The following is a 20,195-nucleotide window of genomic DNA, read 5'->3' as shown; positions in this document are numbered from 1 at the left end:
ATGTGGGATTATTTTCTTCTTCCGTTTTTTCAGTCACGTGTCATGTTTTGTTTGTTTATTAAACCCGTGTTGCACCGTTTTTTCGGTCACGTTTCATGTTTTGTTTGTTTGTTGTTCTCATTAAATGTTACAGGGATATACGTATACATTGAATTGGGTGCATTTGAATGAGAGAATAAGGACTGCCATTTTTAAAACGCATAATGTTTTTGATGTGTATCGTGTCGATTTCTATTCATGTAGATTTCAATATTATTGACTAGAATGCACTCCGCTCGCAGTGTACTGCATTGTTTTCTAAACACGTATATAGAAACCACGCCTTTTTTTCTTAGTTTTAGACACACATTATTTGAAACCTCTGAGTTACTTGAGCCACGTTCGTACTTTTTGTTTATTAAATCCCAACTCTGTTTTCAAAAATGCTATAAATGGCCTAGTTTTAAAATTCTGGAAAGAGGTCGAAGGTCGTCCAAGTTGTGGCTGCATCTACTTTGAGACGATACCTCGAAATTCATACTTTTATCGAATGAGCTGAAGAGACTAACCACCACATATCATATTTTTGTTGTTGTTGCTACAACGCAGTTTAAAGCTTATGCTATCCGTTAACACTCTGTGCGTTGTTTATGATGGAGGTGACATCCACGCAGAAAGTTTGCATTCAGCAATTTGTCAGCTGTCCAGCTGAGAAGCAATATCTTTACTCAAGGGTCATTGCAATCGTGACCTCGCCCAGTGGAGTAGATGGTGCTTCCATAACGCGAAACTAACTTCAAATACTAGCATAGGCTGATATCTGGTTTACCCCTTGTTTGTTTGTTTGTTTGTTGTTGTAAACGTATAAGCATTAGCGTTTCGCACGTTTGCGATTATATGAGAACGTTCACTCGTGATCTGTTTATAAAACACTCCTCCCCCACTTCCACATCCTCTAATGCAATATGGCTTGTTTTTCTTCTCTCTGTCTCAAAAACGCTGAACTGTATAGTGCTTTGGGCGATGTCGAGAGACAACGGGGTCTGTCCGCTATTTAGTTGTACTAATGCTCTAAAGTTTTCCGGCAACCGATCTGCCTGGAGACGGTACACTTTCTGGGTGGCCAGCATTGTTGATGTGTCACTTATACTGCGTTTAATGGGAAATGCGGACCTGTATAGTCAAAGTTCGGGGCAAGAGTTCACCGTAACGCGGTTCGATATAATCTACTGTCGTGATATTACATTGCGGGAATGGCTGTAGATTATTTTTTACCACGCCGGCAAATTAAACCAATAACACTTTTTTTATTGCCGCATTCTCGGCGCTATTGAAACTATACTCAATCTCTTCTTCCGATTTTGATGTTACAGAGTTGTTTTATTTGTCCCTATAAACTGATAAATGGTATTCGTTTATTCATCAATCGGTTGTGAAACTATAAAATATGCTGTGCTGCAGTCTGGGCAAAATTTGCATTAATTAGAATGAATAGTGTAGTAGATAGACCATGTTTGAATATTACACCGGGTATTATTTGATCTACTTTTAATTATATCCCACCAATCTTACATTGATAATAATCACGTCACAATATATATCTTCCATGTTTGCGTATTTTTTACCATATTAGAAAGCTGTCAAATAAAAGGCGCGATGTAGTTTAAAGGGAGTCGGACGTATATTGATTTTACAACTTGCGAAATTAATTGTGAATACTGTATTACCGTTTTTTATCGCGTTCATCACGTGATTGCCCACGTCATGTATCGTTCATAGATTCCCGTTGACAAATGGTTCGTATCATTTCACGTAATAACAAACATTGGTAATGATTACTGCGTTCCTCGCAGTCAGTGACAGTCATTGATTGGTCTTTGAAAAGTTCACGGTATTCGCTTTACTTAGAACGGGAGTAAACGCCGGGGGGACTGGATGGTTTATAAACTTCCGAAATCTAATAAATTGTTTATGAAATAAATCAAGTCAAATGATATAAATACTTCCCGTGGTAATACATTACGTGTCAATGTCAGGTTCAATGTCGTCCCGATGATGACGGCCTTCCATGGTTGCAAGACTGTCGTGAACAGAATAAATATTGATCAACCCCAGTTGTCAGTCTGTTGTCCGACAATTTCCAATCCAAAATGGCCGCCAAATTAGAGTTTATTGATATAGAGAAATTGCATTGTTTCCATGGAAACGAGTTTGGAAGTTCACTCTTTTTATTTGCTTTTTGTCATATATTTGAAGGATTATTTCGCTCGGAAAAATTATTAGATTTTATAGTGTTTTGTAGTGTCACAAAAGTGGTGAAATTGTTTATTATGCAACACGAGTGACGTTCAGCTTCGTAAAATGGTCCGGGATTCAAATCTGTCAGTGTCAGTATGGACCATGGAAAAACCCCAAAATAAATTCGGCAAAATGAAAGAATTACACACTGTGCCTGATTCTGATCTCGGGAACAGTTCCAAAGATGGTTAGCAATATCGATATTCTTTATTTCGACGTTGGTGCCGCGAACGAACGCTATGTTAAGGTAGTTGGTTACCATCAAAACATGTTGCCACGTTTCCTTTATCATAGCAGACTTTATTTTATGTTTTTGCCCACAAAATCCAACATGGGTCAGTTTTCTATTAAATTGTAATTTTATTTAGCAAGTTACCGTTAGTAAAAGGATCTTATCATTTTTGTTTGGTTACGGTACAATAATTATAGTTATGAAGAAGTACTTCTGTGTGTCACGAATTATTAGGAAATCATTTGACGAATCATATATTTGTTGTAAAAAGTTCCCTTCAAGTTGAAAATACTTCCAAAAATGTCTATTTTTACTTTTTTCTTACACGAATTATGCAACATTTTCGAAACAAATTGTTTTAAATGTCCTCGTTGAATAGATCGAATCATAGACGCTAAAAATGTCGGTCGTTCGAATGTATGTGTGCGTTACTAGTGTGTACAGCGGTAGCAATGAGCGTGAGGAAATCTTCATAACGCACGCGTGGTTGATCGACACAGCGTGCCACACCCACTCCACAATCCATAACACACACATTAACAAACAAATCAACAAAGCAAACATGATTGTGTTTTCATTTGTACGTACTTCATCAACGTTAGCCTCGAATACATTTGTATTTTAATTGGCTAAAATAAAACTTAATAGTCACTTGAAAACTTTCGAGATAGAAAACATAAACAAAGATATAGACGAGATCCGAAGAGCGCGGAGATGGAAGCGAGTACTCAGCCACCATGCACGGAGCACTTTACTAGACCTTCGATCATACCCCGGGGCTGCAATAACGCGTTACATGTGAGAATTCAGCTCGCTTGCATCGTTTGATAGTAAAAGTAATGTAAGACGCTCGATGGCTGTTGTCATAGCAATACCGGTGGTTGGTCGTCATTTAGCCTATCTGACCACACTTCTGTTGAGCATGCCGTTCATCTCGATCCCATTCTGCAATGAATACTACAAACAAATCCTAGCATTCCTCCTTAATGGCAGATCATGTTGCCCCCAGCGTGATCGAACAGTTGGAAGTCCTATCCGCTGACGAGTAAACTTGAATTTGACCCCCTAGTCTGACTCAAATTCACATCCAAGTGATTGACACTTCATTCGGTTGTCAGTTTTTTTTTTTTTTTTGTTTTTTTGTTTTGTTTTAGGTTGCTGAGCACGTGATTTTAATTGAGATGACATCGGTCCTCGTATGTAAACGAGGTGAATTTCTCGATTCCTATGACACGTAGTAACACACCGCGTTTTACGTTATTATTTTTATGTTAGTGTTGATATCTAAAATATGAACTATATCTCTCAATAAAAGGCATACGAACAATCTAAATATGTCAAATATAATTTTACTTGTAACAGTTTGTGTAGCGTTTTATTTCACGTTAAGAAACGATTGGTACCCGAAGTAATGGTTCATGAAGAAAGGAGACAGATTATTTCGAATTTACAGACGCGCACCCCCCTGCAAAGGAATACAGGATACGACGAAGTTTTTGCGTCACGTGGCACAAGTTACCATGGCTACGTAAAATTGGAAGCACTGAGCACATGCTAACTTAGTAAGTGACACGAGGTTAAAGTAATCGCAAAATTTCGCGACAATCGTCGCCGATTGGTGGCGTGTGTAAGTAACACCAGTTGTAACACCCGTCACCGGGACTGCTGTGCATGTTTTGAGACCGGATGCCCGGATTTAGAATAATTAGCTGTCGCACCCCGCTCGCCTAGTACAACGTCTTATCTCTGTTCATCATCTGCTTATTGTCCCAATGTGCGATATTATTGCGAAGACAACCCTAGAAAAAATATAAACGATGTTCGCTATCGTGTAACTTGGAAACTCTGTAAACATACTAGCGTTGATTTTGTAATGAAACCTACAAATAAATTAGCAAGGCGGCAATTGTACGTTTCACATGTGCCTACACTGTGTCGCTTTCAATTTGCGATGACACGTTTTCACCACCTCGCGTTGTACTAGTTTACTGCTACAGTTTCAAGTTATATGCGTGTGCAACCAGTGACTGGGACATGTACTATCATGGTGGTAAAGTGTAATACAAATTATTGGCTTAAATTTATTACTTAACGATAAGTTACGTATCGGGCAATGACCCTACAGTTAATTTAAACTACCATGGTTACGTTTACGATCACCATGCGTAGAGGTATATATACCAGTACATTCTTACTGTCTACCTTCTTTTTAACAAATGTTGGGCAATTGTATTTGGAACTACTTTATCCTGGTTATTATTTATTATTTCGTCGGCCCTTCGTGCCTCTATGAATAGCTAGACTAGAACGACTTGTAAAATACGAAATTCTAACCACATATATTTAACTCAGTTTGTCGGATACGCGTCTCGGATATGTATCTTTGTGTATATTCGACCATGGAGGTAAAAAATGTTCTTACCTCTATGGTTCGACTGAAAATGGTCAATGGAAGACTCTACACTGTGACAGCTGTCAATTAGGCCAGACTCGCTTTTTAGTGTTTATTTATCCCATACTCCCGACCTAAGGAGTCCCTTTCATCCCCCTGATCTATCCAACTCCGTAGAAAATCAAGCAGTTTAGCGGAGCAGTAAGGCTGTGACCCATAACCCTCCGAGTAGTTGCGGGGCAGGTTTTACCACAGCGTTGTGGTGCGTTCAATGACATTAAAAGTTATTATCACTTGATATCGGCAACACAAGTGTTTTTACAACAATAACTACGGGCTAGCCAAACTTGTGGCCTGGATCAAATTATTGTTGAAAAAAAAGAGAAGAAAATGGGAAGTGGCTGGTCATATGTTGCCTGGGGGTACTATTATACTCATACAATACTGATTTATCAACGGATTATTGGGGCGAGTTGATTGCCGATAACAGTGACAAACGAGCATACAACGGACTCCCGTGTTTGGTTCCTATATTCCAAGTGAATCAAAACATCCCTTCAAAAGCAGGAATTCACTCCTTTGTTTGTGTGGTTTAACTTGCATTTCAGTTTGTTTCAACGTCTCCCTCCCCTTATATCAGTTCATCATTATTGGTTCCTTTAGGGTAGACCAACTTTCCAATTAATCGCATTCTTCGGGGGTAATAGTCTTACGGGCTCATTTCTTTATGTTGTTTTCCCATTGAGCTCTTTTTTTTTTAATAAAGTGTAAAACCATTGAAGTGAATAAGAGTAAAACACGATAGCTTTCACGCAAGGTGATCTTTGAAAGTTTATACTGTCTAACAGACGTCAGCTTCCGCATTTATTCCACTGATTTGTTGAATTAAAACACTCGTATATGATGCTGGACTGGGCATGTAAGCCGTGACCGGAATGGCAGTGACACTGAACTGCGAATATTTCACTCTCAATGCTAGCATTATAAACTGATAATGATGATGATGATGATGATGATGATGATGATGATGATGATGATGATGATGATAAACATTACATCATGACTTTCTTTTTTTTAATTTCAAGTACCGACTACCATCTGACATATGGACCGCACACGGTGATATTCATCTTCATAACGAAACTGTCACTTTTAATGGGGGTATCTTCCATTACCCACAGCGTGGCATATACACTATGTAAAGGATTCCCAGTTTCAGTGACGTCGATGGCTGACTACAAAGCCATTAAATTGCTCAACACTATTTACGAAAGCAGCGGAACCTAATAACATTATACCGGCAAAGACAAATAAATATCTCTAAATGTTTCTAAGCAGACTCGTTGAGGTGAAAGCTTGAGTGAGTCCCAGTTCTTTTTTTTCTTTATGAAGACGATGGGTCTTTCCGGTTGGCTGGTGTACGCCGATTCTGAAGCGTCATGGTGAAATGCGTGTTGTTGTTTTTTCGTTTAGCTCTTCGAGTATGCGGAAACTGTATAAGGCAATATTTGGAAATGGACAAGAATTGAGCGTGCCATTCACTGAGTGTGGTCACTTCAAGCCCGCGTAATATTCGTGAGAATGGCGTATAAGTGCTCCGTGGCTAAGAGCTCGTTTTCCCCTGTGCCCTTTCAACTAAATGTAAACACTCGAGAGGAATTGTGTACCAAACTTTCCTTCTCTGTTTATTTGGCTTTCGCAACAAATTTGGATGTTACTACAAACGTTTCTAATCAGATTAAAATCAGCTACAAAGAACGGTTAACTCCGTAAACTCCGGGAGAAACACGGTGGGTAAGCCTGATTGGCACCAACGCAACGCTAGCCGTAAATAACATCGCCAGACATCGTCACGTGATACCTACGGGCAGCTTAATTGCGAATCATAATTTTACATTCTTCCATGTACACGTAACTTAGGAGAGAGTCTTCCGAAGTGTAGGAGGGCCCAATTATGATCTCTACATCCAACCTTTTCGGGGGGCTCGCATTGAAGTCTCACTACTGATGACACACGTGGCGCAGGCGCGAATACATTGATATATACTTATTGCAAGAAGGTACCATTATATCCAATCACATTTTTCAGTGACGTACATTAAATAATAAACCGTGTCTTATCCGGTCCATTCTCCAATTTTTCACACCTGTACTGTCCCACCCTAGTTAAAGAAAAGACACAAATAGTATCACTATAAAGCATTAAAATATTGATTAATAGTATTTAAACATAGTTGATTTCATAATGCTACACGTCGGCATGACCAGCGTACAGTGCAGACGTTCTTTTGTTTCACCCGTGCTGCCATGGCAAATATAAAGGCCTGCTCTTGAAATGTAATCCAATCGGCGTTGAAAGCAATTATTGGTTTGCCAGGACAAACACCTACGCGAAAATCGCAGTAAAACAAACAGACCTTCGTCATCATGGATAACCGCGAACCTCACTAACCGTGTGAAAACATGTTTTCCAGTCTCCGTTGTGTTTAGCATAATTCGCAACTGAGTCGACCTTTCACTGATATTGATCCGCATAGGTTTAATACAATGATCGTCGACAATTAGCCTCCATGAAAACCGAGTAGTATGGAACTCAAAAGCTTTTAGGGGAAAAGAAAACCTCTCTGAAGATAACGCAAACCACCTTCACAAATACATGAATTTTACCACAGTCCCTCTATAGATTGAGGGACTGTGATTTTACTTTCTGTGATAAGACAAAATAGAAATAGGGGGGGTGGCGTTTATTTGGCCTGCGTGACCTGTAAAGTTGGTAAATAGAAGAGAAACGAGAAAAGTATTAGTTGTTCTCATTGAAAAGTTTGCTTGAGATTAAACATGGCGGACAATAGGAGACGTGGTGTAGAACAGTACAGAAAAGTATAAACTGTAATGCAAGGAGTATGCTTCTAGAAACAACTCCTGAAATGGTTCTCGTCTTACAGTCAAATCTATCAACCACGGCCGCGGTTTAAGAACCGTTTCCTGCCGTCGCTGTTTACATCTTAGATCGGGGTTACTTGAGTTACAGTCGCCGAAAAATAGCCTCTTCTTTTCTGCAATCCAACCATGGGAGAGTCTTATAATAAGCGGGCACGTCAAGCGCATTAGGTTTTAGTTGCGAAGCATAGCGGAAAGGGCCATTCCTCGCTTGGTCGCAGAACAACACTGGGAATTATATTTTCGCATCGTTGTAGTGTTTGCAAAATGCTACTGTAAAGCCCGAATATTCAATTGGCGAGCAATTGCGTGTGAATGGGATACAAACTCGGGTCAATAAAATGTACAGGAGGAAATACAACAAACCGGTTGGTCTCAACTGTTTTTTTCCAAACACTCCCATTGGATTTGTACGCACAGACTGTGTAAACTGGACGGGGAAAGAACTAACGTTTGCAAAATAAACCTTGTTTCTTTGTACCGTCAAAAAAGCAAACGGTCACCCCTTTTCCAAACAAGCTGTGATGAATTCGTTTGTTCTCCGTACTTCAAATGTATTTGACTGACAGTCTGCCACAATACGCAATTAAGAAAAATACTGTGGGCGGAAATATTGACTACAATTAATAACACAGTTGTCATATCAACTTGAATTTAAATTATTTCAACGTGTATATTTCATTACGTTATATTGGTGTCTATTTTAAACTTCAGTAGAATATATTCGTCAAACAAGATCGACAGTTTTTCTGGCTATTGAGGCAATGTAAATTGGCAGATTCCGATGTTAAATAACTCTCCATTTTTGGGGTCGATTACATAATTTCACGATGATAGTGGTGGAACACTCATATACTAGTAGTTAAGGCAACACAAGTATGACGTCACATTTCGGTAATACTGTCCGCAGATGGGTCTGAAAATGAAATCAATCATATGCGAAGCATAAAAATATATATTTCAATTTCTAGTTAATATCGTTAGTCATTCACCTGGAATTAACCGGGTGGAATTGCATACCGGCACAGATGGATCCGGTATGCTGTTTCACTTTGATCATAGCCAGAAATGTGCTCGTGGCTCATTTTCAAAGCATACGATGTATTTTAACTGTTGCGTGAGATGCACTGTTGACTTTACGTACCGGTCGACTATTGGCGGCCAGCGTAGCCTATTAGTACTAGTACACGCTCAATTGTTTGCAATGGACAACTCGCGTTTGTTTTAATCGGAAAAACGCCTCTATAGGTACACCATAGCTTGTTATTTTCAACAAAAGTTAATTTATCGTCATATGCAATCACTTCATCACGTGATATATACGAGTTTACCTCATTTTCTAGTTTAGATTTTTACTAAAACCAAATATACTTATTTTTAATCTACTACAAAATACAACAATCACCGGTTTTATATTATTTATTTGTATACATACGCCACATATATCGCGCATGCGCAATAACATCTATATTGAACTACTGGAGCACCCCATCATCTGTTTTAGACTTGCATACAGTCTTCTGTTTATTTTTTGTGTTACTTTTTATAATATGAAATATGGGGGTATGGGAGTCTATAAATGGCGAAACAAACAAGAAAACCTTGTAACTCGGTTTTCGCCATTTACACACTCCCTTGATATTTTATTTTATTGAAAAAAAACACAGACTTTGTGCAAATCTACATCCGTTCATATTACAGACTAAACATTGCTTACCGAAAGCCAAACTTTCAACTATCCCATAATTTCACATTTTAAGGATCGCCAATACTAGTAGTTAAACTCTGCGTTTTACAAAGTGTGGTAACCACTTGGGTATTGGTGAACTTGAATGGTGAAGTAGTTCAATGTTTGTTCGTCCATTTATCTTCTCTACCCGAAGTTGTTCGTCTTTTCTGTTCTATATCAACACTTGCAATTCCCATACACACAGAAATCAGATTATCCAATATTGCAAGAATAAATGAATAAAATGCACCCCATGTTCAAAACTTGGTGAAGATCGGCAAGTTTTCTGAGAGATACTTCGAAATTCTCATTTTACAAATTAAGCTTTTTTAGCCTTCACCTATGAATGATTTCCCAGGTGTACGATATCCTGACTTAATTGACAGGCGTCGAAAAACTAGTACACATTGTTCGCGAAAGATGTCTCCAAACTTTAGTGTTTATACTGCCGCTTTTAATTACATTTGTTTGTACTTGCAGCTTTGCTGTTGACAAATCGATTAGTTTCATTTGTCACGTGATTTCTTTAAAAAAATAGGGTTGCTGCGAAATACAGTGGCAGAAGCTGTACGGGGAAACTGCTGAAGAAAGTTACACTACATATTTTCATAATTCTACCACGTGACTTTACGTCATATTTGGTGATGGTGTTGATACAAATATTGTGTGACTGTCAGTTGTAAAATGTATCTGTCCTGCTTTCTCAAACTATGGCACTGAGTAGAAATGTTCCCGTCTCCCACATTCGTCTTCTTTTCGATTGTAAAACATACGAGTTTATGTTTCCATTTATGTCAACTATGACCATTGCTCAAACAAACTCCAAGTTGTGTACATTCGGCTTGCCTACTTATAACGTGAACACGCACTGTTGTTTGTGGGCATTCTTCCCCGTGATTTCCCCTTAAGCATAATGCCCAAACATCAAAAAAGGAATTCAAGAGAACAAAGGCGAATGCTTAATAATGTTTTCCCTAACGCCCGTCAACTGCATCCACCTTTTCATAACCCCACCTTGTTGTTTAACTAGCCCATCCATTCAACGACTCCACCGGACAAAGCGTCTAACAAAGGGAGGCTACCCCGATGAAGGGACTAATAAACACCGATGAAATCAACATACTGGGCATATTATTTATTGTTGATGATGTTTGTTTTTTTATAAACGCTGGTCACAGAAACAATATTATTGACTCCAGGGTTCGGTTAAATCGGTATTTACACGAAAGGTAGAACTTCATATCGGTTTTGTTGCGATCGTCCGGGATCACTTCTACCTGTGTATGCCTAACAATGATGGCTGAGTCTTCCCACCCTCCCTGTCTACTCCTTCGAATTGAAGTCAAATAAACGGGTGTTGTTGTTCACGGGAAAATTAAACATTGTCTTGGAAGACTGCTAACAACACTTCGTATTCTCGGCTCAGTAACAGACAAATTACTTTTAATTTGATAAATGAAATATATTAAGCTTACGTCCATGCAGATAAGTTTCCACTGGGAACTGCTTTTGATAAATATAACCTAGTCACGGTGGCTGGCAATTACTATTGAATTAATTGGACAAATCATAAAAAGAAATGTCGAAATCAGTGAATTATTTTTGTTATTCATGGAAATAAGGATATAGTCGAAAATTGGGTGACTATTCTCCTGGATTCGACGAAAGTTTGGGCTTAGATACTTTCTTGCGACTCCCTTTTTTCCCAGGTTTGGTGATAAATCGATGTAACATCGAAATACATTTTCAGGTATGACTTTTATGACCTCTAAAGGTAACACATCCTGGTACTTTCGTTGGTATAAAACACGAGTTTATTTTATTGGTATTTCGGCACAAGTTCCGAGTCTCTTGTCTGTTTCAGCTGCTTTGGTAAAATGTTTCTCATTCGAAACAAAATGCACGTTAAAATACCCCCAATTACGTATGCTTGTGATGCTGTCATACCAACAAAATTACCAGGATGTGTTATCTTTAATGGTCATGAAAGTAGCGCCCAATGATGTACTGATTGTCATATAGTTCGATTTTACTCAGTACCAAAGAAAAGTCAACCGAAACGATATTCGAAATGTTGACAGGTTCCCATATTCTCTAGCTTAATAATGACATATCGTTTGGAAGATTCAAAGTTGGCTTCCAGCAGTACTATTGTCGCATGCGGAAAACATTTCTGTCACATTTTTTTCAAGATGGAATATAAATAATCAACCTTGACATTGTGTCAAATCGACGCCACTCAACAATCATGTACCAGTTGTAGGGCAGTCCGACTAATAACACCATCCGCCCATAACGAGGCTCAGGCTGATCATCCTTGACAAGAAGCGTAAATTAATAAACACTCAAGACAAATTACTTTAACAAAAACTTTGCAAATTATTTATTTTGTTCAAGTCCAACTTTGACAATGATATATTTCTCTTGTTTCACTTAAAAGTACAGACCTCACTGAAGAGAAAAACAAATTCGGTGACAATGTCTTACAGAAAGTTTCACTTGTATCACGTGACCGAGTTCCTGTAACATAATCAGAATTATAACAATATTTCCAATTCCGTGCCTGACATGACGTCAACTTAAATATTATAAAAGCATGTTCTGAAAAAGGTAGATATCGCAATGATAATACTATTCATAACATAATTTTCACATCCAAGGTACAGTATTCACCATTTTGATAATAAAAACTAAGTACATGTTAGCTTCATATGTGTACAGTTGTGAAATAGTTCAGCCTAAAATTATATTCCAAATTCAAAAAGGCAATCAAAAGTGATTATTTTGGTTAGTTAACGCAAGTTAAACCCATTCATCAAGTTCATTCGATGGTTCGTTCGTTCGTTTGTTCACTCATCCATTTCTTCTTCAAGTTCCCTACTTCCTACCCCCCCCCCACCCATTCATTCAGAACAGCAATTACCGCCAAGAAAACCCAGTAATATTGAATATCTAAAACTAAAAAAAATGTGTATACACGTAGTCTACAAGTATACACAGACACTTTCCACCCGTGGTGGTATTTTACAATAAATCTTGAAATAACAGAAATTGACATTATTTAGAAATATATTACAAACACAGTGTTTGTCCTCACAGTTCCGTCATAAACACCGTTAAGTTTTACTAGAGGACTATAATAAACAAGGCAATCGTCCTTCATTGGCCGACCTTTCGTTCAGTGCCCAGGGCTTAACCCCGTAAGGGAGGGAAACCATGTGTGCCGTAGGACTCGGATGAGGCAATGACGCTACATCTAATGGCGTTGGATATTGGGTGAAGTAGTATGGTAGGGAGTACGGCGAATACCTAATTGGGATCAGATGTTGGTACGCTGTGCTCGTCATCAAATTCGAATACGCCGTATGCGACATTGGAGCGGGTAGGGCGGACGATGAGGGGTGTGAATGCGGCCTCGATGAGATTGGGTACGAACATTCTCGGCGTGAAACGTTCGACACGTCAAATCTAGGGTACACTCTACCAATGTCCAAGTTATCAGGTGCGTTAATTCTATCGGCTATGCTGGCTAATTTTATCAGTTTTTCGCAGTTGCTGGTTTGTCCGTTGATAATCCCCTGCCTGCTGGTAAACATCGTACCGGCTTCATCAACTGGCTCAACTTTGATTGTCCGGTTGAGTAAGTGAGGGTTATTGTCCGAAATAAAATTTCCCCTCTCAGATTCCTTCGTATCGTAGTCATTGTAACCCCTTCTTTCCGGTTTCATGATATTTTCAATAGTGAAGGAAATACTACTACTCTGGCATACATGTTGGTTGCGGGTCGATGATAACGAATGTCCGTGTCCTGTTACGTACTGCCCGTGTTTGGCTTCCCCAGTCTTGTTGCGATATCCGTCCTTGTGGCTCTCAGTGTCGGATACATCCTCGGAATCAGAAGACGAACCATCTCCACTGCAATCGTTTAACTCCGTATCGGTAATCACTCGATCACCGTCAAGAATATCGTGCTCAATTTCGGAAGACTTCTTGTCAGTGTTACCGGTAATCGTACCAGGTGTTAAAAAGCTCATGTTCTCCTCACCTGGCATGGTTGTTGGGGATTCTGCATCTTCTTTCACGGAGCTAGCTTCGCAACTTGCGATGCGTTCAGCCCGCTGATCTACGCATTTCGTGCTTTTCTCAGTCCCCCGTTCAACACTTTTCAGAAAAGATTTTGGTCGCCGCTTACGACGACGAAAGTTCCCGTTTTCGAACATCTCTTCACAGTCGGGCGCCAGTGACCAGTAATTTCCTTTTCCCGGCTTCCCTTTCTCTCTGGGAACCTTGACGAAACAGTCATTGAGGCTGAGGTTGTGACGTATCGAGTTCTGCCACCCTTGCTTATTATCATGGTAGTACGGGAAACGTTCCATAATAAACTGATATATTCCGTTCAAAGTTGTCTTCTGATCCGGAGCGCTGCGAATAGCCATGGCGATCAGCGCGATGTAAGAGTACGGTGGTTTCTGTGGCTGCTCTCGGCGCTCCAGGACATTTAGCGCAAGAGGACTGTACGTGCTGTCTCTATGCGTGAAATAGCAACCGGTGTGGTGATGGGTGAGGTAGCTCAAATGTCCCTGAGAGTGTGGGGCGAAGCGTCCCGGGTACAGACCGCCCATGGATGCCATGGCATTAACAGTAATGTTCCTTTTTGAGCAATCACCTTGACAGCAGGTGTATCGTAGCAGGAAGGCACCGTTACGTTTTCGCACCTGCTAAAACCGATCTGTTCCTCTCCTCCGGTAATGGTGACCGACAGAGCAGCAACGGATACTTGACTCACAGCTGTCGACTCGAACTGGCTCTTGGGGGACTGTCCGATAGTCGGTGTTGTTCGTGCGTCTTGTATGCCACTTTGTTTTAAAGTTGTTGAATGTTGTTGTATTTAGGGTTAGGTGAGCCATCACACAAGTGTATATCTGCAACATTGGGTAAACAGTGATTTGTGCTAGTGCCCACCCACACGTCTTGACAATGGCACATTACGACATATTAACACGTGTCGAACGAGTTTCCACCAATCGCTATCCGCCATCGGGGAAAAGTTTGTTTATAAAATCCAAACACCAATTAAAGCGGCCCACCCAAGCCGCTTTCACTACTGTTTATTTTGAATTTTTCTGAAGAGAAACTGACCACCCATTTTGGTAAACACTCGTATTGTGTGAAAAATGGCACAGGATCGTGTGTCGGTGGCTGCCATTGGACGACTTCGCCATTTCGACAAAACTTCCAACGTGTTAGTGGAAGATTGACGCAAACGTATACAATCGTTACAGAGGCTTTTAAAACATCACATCGAGAGCGAGGCCAAGGTACACATTGCAATGTACACATGTCAGACAGAGCTTCGACTAACCAAACTGGTGGCGCTGAATGTCCTGAAGACGCGTGATCACCGATCCCCATCACCGAGGCGAAATTCCGTGTTCGTCTTTATTCGTCGCAGTCGCCTGCTCAACATACGACAAAGAATCGTTACAATCCTCCTCGACGTCCGTATGGAACCCAGTTTACCCCGCACAAAATCCCCGCACAAGCTATCATCAGTCGCACCAGTGACCATGAATAGACCGCTAAAATTATATTTACCTTACCGCTGTGAACTAGAGTATCATTTGTAGGTTTTTCAAGTCGACCAGAACCGATTGTTTTCCATGAGATTGCTCCCTTACTAACAGTACACATCACGGTAATTTTCCAATTTTCCATTTATCCCTTCATCCGGCGCTTTAATTGGATTTAGGTCTGTCAGCTCTTGCCAATTTCAACGATCCCATGTAATCACCAATTCCTGGATATGTCCTCCAAATTATTGACAGCATGTAATACCAGATCGAGGCCGTCAAAATCGCATGCCCCTTGTCCCCCTCTATAGACAACGAAATCGCATTGTTATTTTTTGTTGTTCGGTCGTTTTTTGCATGGGCCTGCTTACCTATCGCCAAGATCACGGAACGAAACGAACACGTTTGCTTTTCGGCCAAATCCACGGAACGTATAAAATATGTTTACAGCATGATAATATATGAACGTTGCAGACAACGCAAGTAGAATATTAATCAACCAAATTTCCATTTTGAAATTCTTCTTTGTCATAAAACTTTTCACGGGAATACAAGCGTGGGGTCCAGAATTAAATATTTATCACGATTATATTGTATCAGCTCCTACAATTTAGTCTTAAAAAATCTATTTAATTATTCATGGCACGAGTCGGACTTATTCAATGTTCAAACTTTGTCAAAATTTCAATGTTGCCTGTGAGTTGACAGGAGGAAACACTATTACCAACTGCCGTAAACAGTTCACATTTATACGACAATGTCATCTCAAATCGGGTCATCCGATAGAAATACTATTTTATCTAAATGCAGGTTTTGTTGTTCCAAGTCCATTGACTCTTGACCTTTCTCTAATGTGTCTTCAACTTCAGCGCCAATTTAAGGGTACACGAGTTGCAGACTAGGCCTCGCTTGGAAGATGAAATTTGCCGTCAATCGTGTCTGCCATCTATCCTGGCGAGCAGCTGATACGCAACCCCCGTTAAAACTTTTTTTTTCGTACTGTTTTTTTTTCTTTTCAAATGCTCCCCTCAGCACTTCATTTTTTAAAGGCAATACATGTAATTGACTTTTGCTTGACTCCTCTCCATTCTTATGTTTTGCTAAACGATATAAGCCTATAACGGCTCCCAGAGTATTGTTAACCGATCTCTTTGTCTGAACTCGTCACGGATATACTAAAAGTGGATTTTATTTTTTCCAACTCGATACGCTGTGTTTACGGGTTACAAGTTTTTTTTTAAACACACCGTTGTAGTATGCCCTTCAAGTTCAGCTCGGTGACAATACTTGGCATAACTTCAACAGCCCTGCTTGTCGAGGTATTCCCACAATCTCGCTCCACGTGTTTGATGGGGGATATTCCGAATACCTGCCGGTACTTGATGTCTTGCAATTTTATTATTGTACGTGGTAAAGGTCCGACTCAGTATTAAGACATGTGTATGGAATGGCTGCATTGAATTACGCTCTATTTAAAGTGATTATGCCACCCGCTTGATATATGGCATCGTAAAAAAAATCAACACCACGTTACACCAATGTCTTTCCGTAACTTTATTATTCAGTAAAAAAATCAACACCACGTTACCCCAAAGTCTTCCCGTAACTTTATTACTAGTATTTAGTAAAAACATCAACAGCACGTTACCCCAAAGTCTTTCCGTAACTTTATTATTCCGTAAAAAAATCAACACATCTTTACCCCAAAGTCTTTCCGTAATTTTGTTACTAGTATTTAGTAAAAAAAAAATCAATACCACGTTAACCAAAGTGTTTCCGTAACTTTATTATTCAGTAAAATAATCAACACCACGTTACCCCAAAGTCTTTCCGTAACATTACTACCTAGTTTCCTTTTTGTGTGAAATTGTGTTTAGAATTGTACGATCACCCTATTTTAATTAATCGTCTACCGCGATCCATAACATCACTTCCACCTCAGACCCAACATAGTATTTAGGGTCAAAAGTGTTACGAATACTAGTGACCCCTAGAAATTGTCATTTGGTGATTATGTATCGATAAGTACATTTATTTATTTATTTATTTATTTATTTATTTATTTATTTATTTATTTATTTATTTATTTATTTATTTATTTATTTATTTATTTATTTATTTATTTATTTATTTATTTATTTATTTATTTATTTATTTATTTATTTATTTATTTATTTATTTATTTACCTACCGTCCAGCTACTCGTACCCTGCCTACGTGGTTCCACACTATACATGCTTGGTTGTGTTACTCTTTGATTTTACGACCATATTAATATCACTAAATGTGTTGAAATTAAGGGAGGGAGTCAGATCTGGTGCATGTTTTCATGTTTCATCATGAACAGATTGGAAAACGTCGCCAAGTCGAGTGTGGGACAGGGACAAGTTGCTGCGAGATCCTACATGAACATCATTCAACTATATATTGTAATACAGTGTCTGGTAATATGAGCAGTTCTCAAATATTTTAATAGTCTTTATGACAGCCGATCACCCTTCACAATTGTAATTCTACGCGCGACACAGAAAGTGAGTGTGTGGGTGTGAATCTCAGACGGTAGGTTTGGCACTTTTTTTTTACAATTACGTATTTGGTAACCATTGAACGTCTATTTACAGTCATTAATTAAAGCAATCGCCAAAAATGCCGACCCATACGTGTGTGGTCTCTGCAAGAAAAAAAAGAAAAGAAAAAAAAATCGATAAAATACATCAAAACAGGCGATATGGCGATTCACTATAACGATTCGGGCGATAAAGCAACAGTACAGATTATCTGTAATAAAGAAACCTTTCATGCTTTGTCTCCACTGTACATAAATATGTTTATGTTGAACGGGTCAATTACATAAAAAATAAGACGAAAAGCAACAAGAAAAACAGGAAATGTTTATAGAACAATTCAAAACCAAATCTCGTATGTAGCGGGCGCTTTCGACTAACGCTGTCTGTCTTGCGTCGCTGCAGTCGAACACGTGCTCTCCTGATTGTCTGACGATGAAAGGCTGTCGTACTGATTATATGTATTTACATGGAAGTAACAGCTCTGGTTTCTTATACACTAGAAAAATCAACTTGATGATATTACAAAAAAATAAATGGAATCATCCGAAAGAAGCAACTTGAATATTCAAGGTCTACAGTAAATTAGTGAATTAACATTTTTCCTAAAGATACACATATTTGTTCTTTCTGTGCATTCCTTGCTGATGCAGCAGATTCAACGTATGGCAAGAATGTAGAAAATTCAGTCGTGCTCCGAAGCCAATCTGTCCACAGAGATTTCAGCTTGTTTCGAGAGATGTCTTTGCCACGTACCACCGTAAAGTGAGCCATCCAGTCCATACCTGCATGCCACCGTTGTCAGTATCGCTTCATCTGTTCTTGTTTTTCTTGCGAATTCATCTCGCGTCGTTACAGAATAGGGTAGACTTTTCCGTAGCGATGAACGCATCCTGTCAAGCACAGGTCTCTCGCCAGGGACCATTAAACCACTTTAATCAGGGCAATTTAATCATTCATAAACCAGTCAGGTACTAATTTTTAATTTATAACCCGTTTTATGTACATGTATTAACAATACAACAATTCATCTTTGACTTCGGACTTTCCGCATAATATTATACTTGTATTTAAGTTTTTGCTTCCACGACCAGAACTTCAACACTGTGCATATATAGATGACGGCACACTACGGGATGTCGTGTGAATCTAAGCGATGAGATGCTACGACCGTCGGCGTAATCGCTTATATTTTACACAACACCACAAACCCCAAATTATAATTGTATTTTATCTTAATAATCGCAAATCCCCGGAGTCATTAATCATCGCCACGGCGATTCACCTTGCGGTGGGCTCGTATTCATTCGCCTTTCCCCCAACGACTCGTACACGCAGGTGGTTTACCACTCATAACTCTTTTTAAAGGAATTCATCGCGTCTGAAAACGATCGGCTCGTGTATAATTGACAAAACGCTAAATATTCAATTAAAAGATCTTCTGACAAAGTACAGCCGTCGCTGTGGGACCTTAGTAAATTGGTGCGAGTAGTAGACAAATTACAACAAGCTATCACATGTCGGCAGCTCAGTGACAGGCATTATTACGACCAGCACTTTATATATATATATTATATATATATATCCTCTCACAGATTAAACGTATATCTATTATTAAAAGACAGATTTCCAAAGCTTCATTAAAAGTAAATTAAATACACCACCGTGTTATACTACCGTGTAAATGGTAGGAAACTTCAACGGTCAGTCTACACTGTATAAAAGGATTACGGTAACCACGATTATTCTCTTCAGTCGAGTATGTCGAGATTCAGGAGCATAAAGAACGTCTAAATATTATTGGGACAAGAATATTTCAGACAGATGTAATTTAATTGTTCTCATTCCGTTATGTAGTTTTAAATTAAATTAAATTAAATTTAAAAGTATATTATTGTTATTAAATTAACGGATGGGATATATGCAGCATGTTTTAGCTTGGTTCAAATAATTCGACTAGCTTAATATAACGTCGTATGTTAGTTAACTTGTACCGCGGTTCCACCGTACATATTGTGTAAAACTTGTAACCCCAAGTAGGCTACGTAACATAACTGAATGCACGGTTTTTCCACAATGTTCACAGCTCTGGGGGAAAATGGATACACGGTGTTCTTTGCATTTATTTTTTGTCACTTAAATAACATTTGCATGCACACAAACACCGGGTTGATTTGAATATTATTATGGCATCACATTACATTGAACTCCGACATATGTGATTTTGAAGTACATGAACAACTCATTTATACTACAAAGGAGAGAGTGTGTTGTATGTAATGTGAATATGTACATTTGGAAATTCAGCCGAGAGTGTCTAGCTCACCTTATAGTGTATTGCGTAACGGTAATGTTCTAGATTTTAAAGTGTGGATGTTCGCGGTCATTTCCTGTGATTGCATTTCTGAATCTTCGCGTACCCAAACTTAGTTTTTCAATTGTGAACCTAAGTTGTATGTGTGTTTTTTTTTAACCAATTTTCATTCATTGT

General features: G+C 39.0%; 1 protein-coding gene and 1 long non-coding RNA gene across 2 annotated transcripts; both read right to left on the bottom strand.

Moving 5' to 3' along the window:
* Nucleotides 1-5,719: 5,719 nt before the first annotated feature.
* On the bottom strand, nt 5,720-7,349 carry LOC146742163 (uncharacterized). Its single transcript, XR_014929815.1, has 2 exons — nt 7,319-7,349; nt 5,720-7,063 (listed from the first exon to the last, which is right to left on the bottom strand). It is a non-coding gene; the product is annotated as an uncharacterized LOC146742163 (long non-coding RNA).
* A 4,576-nt stretch (nt 7,350-11,925) lies between these two features.
* Nucleotides 11,926-14,382, bottom strand: Foxl1 (forkhead box L1 transcription factor). The gene has a single exon (NM_001168072.1). It carries the CDS (start codon nt 14,199-14,201, stop codon nt 12,705-12,707), a length of 1,497 nt encoding a protein of 498 aa, NP_001161544.1. The 5' UTR covers nt 14,202-14,382; the 3' UTR covers nt 11,926-12,704.
* Nucleotides 14,383-20,195: the final 5,813 nt, after the last annotated feature.

The sequence above is a fragment of the Saccoglossus kowalevskii genome, chromosome 6 (assembly GCF_978046115.1).
Source record: "Saccoglossus kowalevskii chromosome 6, keSacKowa6.1, whole genome shotgun sequence".
In the NCBI taxonomy this organism is placed as follows: Eukaryota; Metazoa; Hemichordata; class Enteropneusta; family Harrimaniidae; genus Saccoglossus; species Saccoglossus kowalevskii.
This window is presented reverse-complemented; position numbering and strand designations above follow the sequence as displayed.

Excerpts from the sequence above, each read along its gene's own strand:
- Foxl1 (NM_001168072.1), bottom strand. The coding sequence starts at position 14,201 with ATGGCATCCATGGGCGGTCTGTACCCGGGACGCTTCGCCCCACACTCT.